Raw genomic sequence first — 4,641 nt, forward strand, 5'->3', positions numbered from 1 at the left:
CACCGCAATATGTCCTATTCAGAAATTCACACTGAATGTCATCTACCATGAACACAAACACACAGACAATCCCCCCACAGGTTCAGAAGACTCACGACGGCAAAACTCGATGTTTCCCATGTCTGGGCTCATCCTGAAACGCAGCCATCACTATCCAGTTGTCCCTCTTGTGTAGACAGAAACCTGGGCTCCTCATTACTTTATGTCGGATTGACTGAGTATGTGATGGTGTGTGTGTGTGCGTGCGTGAACCCCCTCGTGGGTGTGTGTGTGTGTACGTGTATGTGTGTGTGTGTCAGTTTGTGTGCGCATGCACTCCTGCGTTTGGGTGGAGACTTTTCCTGAGATCACTGGCACACAAACAGAGCCCTCTTGCTGTGTTTGTTCCTCCCTTTGGATCTCCTGGTCCTCCCTTGCAGAGAAGTGAGTGTGTCAGTGTTCATGGACTCCTGAGGTGTCAGGTTCCTTGAAGAGAGGTTCAGCAGGGAGCTTTGCTGTTCAGGATGATGGTTGTTCATCCCACTCTTGTATTTTGATGGATGAATCACAAGCACGTTGGGAGGCAGGGTACATTCGACTTTTCTGACGTTGAAGTCAGGCTTGGTTTTGTTTTGCTCTTGGAGGAACTTCCAGTGGTCTAAGGTGCTTTCCTGAGTGGCTCTTTCCACTAAGTGCTCCTCCAAGTCGGGTACCTGGAGGCAGGGTTCTCTCTGGAGCTCTCCTTGCGTTGCTCGCCTGTCTTTGTGTTCAGCGCCAAGGGCTCCTGGTTCCCTGCTTATTGACACACTCTCACTGCATCTTTCCAGTTCACTCTTCTGGATGTAAAAGAGGACATAGGCCTGTTGACTCAGGACAGAAGCGATGCTACAGGCAGTGACCTTGGTGTCATCCATTTTATACCACTGGCCTCCTGGAGCTTTGACATAAGAGAGGTAATGTCCGTTGTGACAACTCCACCCAGCGTGGACCAGCACAGCATAGAGGACATAGACTAGAGGTCCTGTGTTCTGCTGAGACATGTATGGCTGCATGTCAAGGCACTCAGGGTATTGCACATTCTTGGCAAGTTTGTTGCCTGTGACATCGGAGAATCTCTTCAATACAAGGATGAGGACCTTGGCAGAAGTGTGTAGAGTGAACGTCTTGGAGGCAGGCGCCTTCTGGAGACAAAGACCACAATGATAGGCATTTTCTCCATTGAGTTCTTCGGGCTTCACCAACTGTTCCAAAGCTTGCTTCACACTCTGAGCTGCCTGGATATCCAGGGCGATGTCCAGGTAAGGGTCAAAGGTGTCCGAAACGCCCTGGCAGTGGAGACACTTGATTTGAGATCTCCAGCAGCCTCCAAATATCTGGTGGATGAGGGTGGTGTCCTCAGAGTCATGATCTACCTGCTTGTGCCCGGGAAGGCATGCCTTTTTCATCGCATCCACAATAAACATCAGAAACTCATGGGCATCTTCCTGCTTGCCTCAATGGAAGCCAGCAGCCAATGCCTGTGAGGGCTGGATGACGTGGCCAGGACAGTGGAGGGCCCGTGTAATGTGAGCTTCCATCGTACACAGCATGCAGCACTTGTGACGCTGACAAAGTTGAGAGTGCTCCTGCGACAGCATGTAGTTGGCAAGGGGTGGTGTGTATGTCAGGCACTGCAGGGAAGCATTCAAGTAGCAAGTATTTCCCATATTCTGGAGCCCAGCCCCCACCACAGCAGGTCTCCTGCTACTGAGAGGAAGCTTCTTTCTGGGGGCAGGCTGTCTTGCCACAGGAGCCAAATCATCACAGAGGTTGACTTGGGTCTCAGATGACAGTGGTGACTTCTCAGGTAGAGAAGTCTGCTGAATTTCAGCAAAAGCTGCATCTGGCCGAGAAGATATGAGTTTTGAAAAGCGGTTGAACTGCCACTCACCTCCCAAGTGGAGTGAATCGGCCTCCATGTCGCCAGGAGCAAGGATCACAAGCTTTTTCTGCTGGGACCACACGTTGCAGAAAGACGCTATCTCTTCCGAGAGAGTCTTCAAATGACGCGCCATCTGGCTGCATCAGCCCTTATATAACTCACCCCCGCCTACCGCGAACACCCCACCCACCCATCAGGTACGCGGTCCACCAATCCAATGTCAGCACTCAGTTAAAGAATGAGTCATAGGGTGTGTCCCCTTGTATTCCCCAGGGAGTTCACTTAAAACTCCTGGGGAATGCGTTAGTTTACTTCAAACAGTGGTAGGGAATAATTCTGTCCTTACAAAACAATGTGTGTGTTTGTGTGTATGTGTTTGCTTGCGTGAACTTGTGGGCATGCGGAATCATGCCCATGTGAGTGTTTCTTTGTTTTTGTTTATATGTCTGGGTGTGTGTGTGTTTGAGCTGCGATGTGCTTCTAACTATGTGCTTTTGGCAGATACGATCATCCTTTCAGGCATTGAAGGACAGGAAGTCAGACCTGTACTTTCTGACTTGAGAATCATCAATGAAGTACAGTTAATAACACAGTGTATTTGTTTCCTTAATATCAAAGAAGAAATCCGTGCAGTCTAATAAGTATTGTAGCGATAACCTTTCCATGTTCAGCCTATTGATTCTGTGTTCGAGTGAGATGACTTACCAGTGGGGACCAAGACATGTCTTTGCAGGAAATGCTCTTGTGGAAGCTATATACCGAAATCATAAAGCATCAAGTGTCGGAAACATGCACTGAACTTAGACAAAATACTCAGTGTCCAAATTAGACTGTGAAAGACTTTCAGGAAATCGTGCAATCACCGACATACCAATTGATGACATTCCCCGTATTTATGATTGCAAGTAAAGAGAAATACTCATGACATTCTATTTCCAGTGATTGAGGTCATATGACCGCAATTTAAGAAATCATGAAATCAGAAAACTTGACTAATCACAATTTAATCCAACTAAAACCTTTGGTTCATTTAAGAAAGGATGAATATAAAAACAACATATCACACAGCATGGGAGATAATATTTTAATACATATGTGATAATGGATCAACATTTGAGAGAGATGAAATAAATAGTTGTAAATTTGAGAATAGCATATAACCAGAATTAAACACTGTAAATGCCTGGGTGATGGGAGTGAGTCCCTGTCTCAGGAGGAAACATAGAGATTTAAAAGCAGGGCGTCTAAAAGAGATTTGCATACCATTGTTAAAACTGGCGGTTGTTTTAGTAAGAAAGGGAAAAATAAACCATTTGTCTTAGGGATTGTTGCATGTATTTTTCATCGTCTGAGATGTTGCTTCCAATTCCAGTTAAGCATTGTGTGGTGGACTTGCAGTTACCACATTTGGTGGAAAATGTCATGCTGATGAAGGTAGACTTGTTTCCCAAACTAAGAGGGACAGAATTTGGGTGTTTCTTTGGGACTTTTCGCTTACTAGGAATAAAGATCCTGGCTCTAGGGATTTTCTTAAAATTTTTCAGATAATGAGAAAGAGAATAGAATTTAGGCCAGGCGGCAAGGCCTCGAGGTGTACAGAAGCATCCCCGGTCTCAGGGCCCATGAAATCAGGATGATTTTAGGGAGGATGGTGGAATGAGGAGAGTGTGACCTTTGGCCTCCTTTCTTTCCCTTTTCTTTTCATGGGTCAGGTGTGCTCTATCAGAAGGCTTCCCCTTTCTGTTGGACAGAGTCCTGGAAGAAGAAATGAGCGCTGCTGAGAAAGATGCTCCACAAGGAGGAAGGAGTCACTATTTTCAGGAGCATGATCCCCAGAAGCATGAGAAATCCAGATGCCGTGGCTTTACACAGGATGCTGGAGTTTCTTTCCTCTGGATCCGGGAACTTGGCATCAGTGTTCTGTAATGCCCATAACTGATTTTGAGGTGAGTCCACTTGATAACCTGTCTGCGTGTCATGCTCATTACACTGCAATTCACACACACGTCACACCGAAACCCTCTGAATGAGCATATTTATGTGCTTGAACAGTGTTGCACCCAAGATTCTGTGATTCTACAGAGTCCTGAGTTCTGTCCTGGACATCTCTGCTCTTGGGTAGGTCAACTTTGATCACTATACCTAATGATAAATGTACCATTAAATCTAATCAGCAAATACACTAAAGGAAGGGGCCATTCTCCATAATTGTTTCACTCTGGTAGGTCAACTTTAATAACTCTACCTAAGAAGAAAGGGATCTGTGATGATTCCACATCAAAGAACCTGTTGATTTTTTGTCATTTGAATGAATTATGTTAACATTTAAATAGAGTTTAAAACCCCTGATTTCCCATGAAATCTAATCAGCCATGAAATCTAATCAGCAGATACACAAAAGGAAGGGGCCATTCTCCAAAATCGTTTCCACTGAAACACCACCACCAATAAACAAGTCTCATTGCAGGAAAGGGATCCTGCTTCCAAGATCCAGTTTGCACAGTTGGACGATTGACCCAGAATCTCCCCTAATGCCATTTTTTTACACCCCAAGTGAGATTTATTTCTGGGTTTTCTAATTTTAGTTCAGCTGAATACACACACTCCTGTGTTTCAATTTCTTTCAAACACCTTTTAATAATGAAGTATCTTGCTGCTTCACCCCTTATATAACTAATGCCCACCCACCGGTTCCACTACATTTACCCATCAATTACCCAATTTCCCAATGAAATATCAGC

The 4,641-nt window shown here is 45.2% G+C and overlaps 1 protein-coding gene across 1 annotated transcript; it reads right to left on the minus strand.

Annotated features, from left to right (window-relative positions):
* Positions 1-344: 344 nt before the first annotated feature.
* Positions 345-2,050, minus strand: LOC119622885 (ubiquitin carboxyl-terminal hydrolase 17). Its single transcript, XM_037995559.2, is given in 1 exon segment — positions 345-2,050. A coding segment is annotated over 1 exon segment (1,686 nt). The 5' UTR covers positions 2,034-2,050; the 3' UTR covers positions 345-347.
* Positions 2,051-4,641: the final 2,591 nt, after the last annotated feature.

This window comes from Chlorocebus sabaeus, chromosome 17 (assembly GCF_047675955.1).
Source record: "Chlorocebus sabaeus isolate Y175 chromosome 17, mChlSab1.0.hap1, whole genome shotgun sequence".
NCBI lineage: Eukaryota > Metazoa > Chordata > Mammalia > Primates > Cercopithecidae > Chlorocebus > Chlorocebus sabaeus.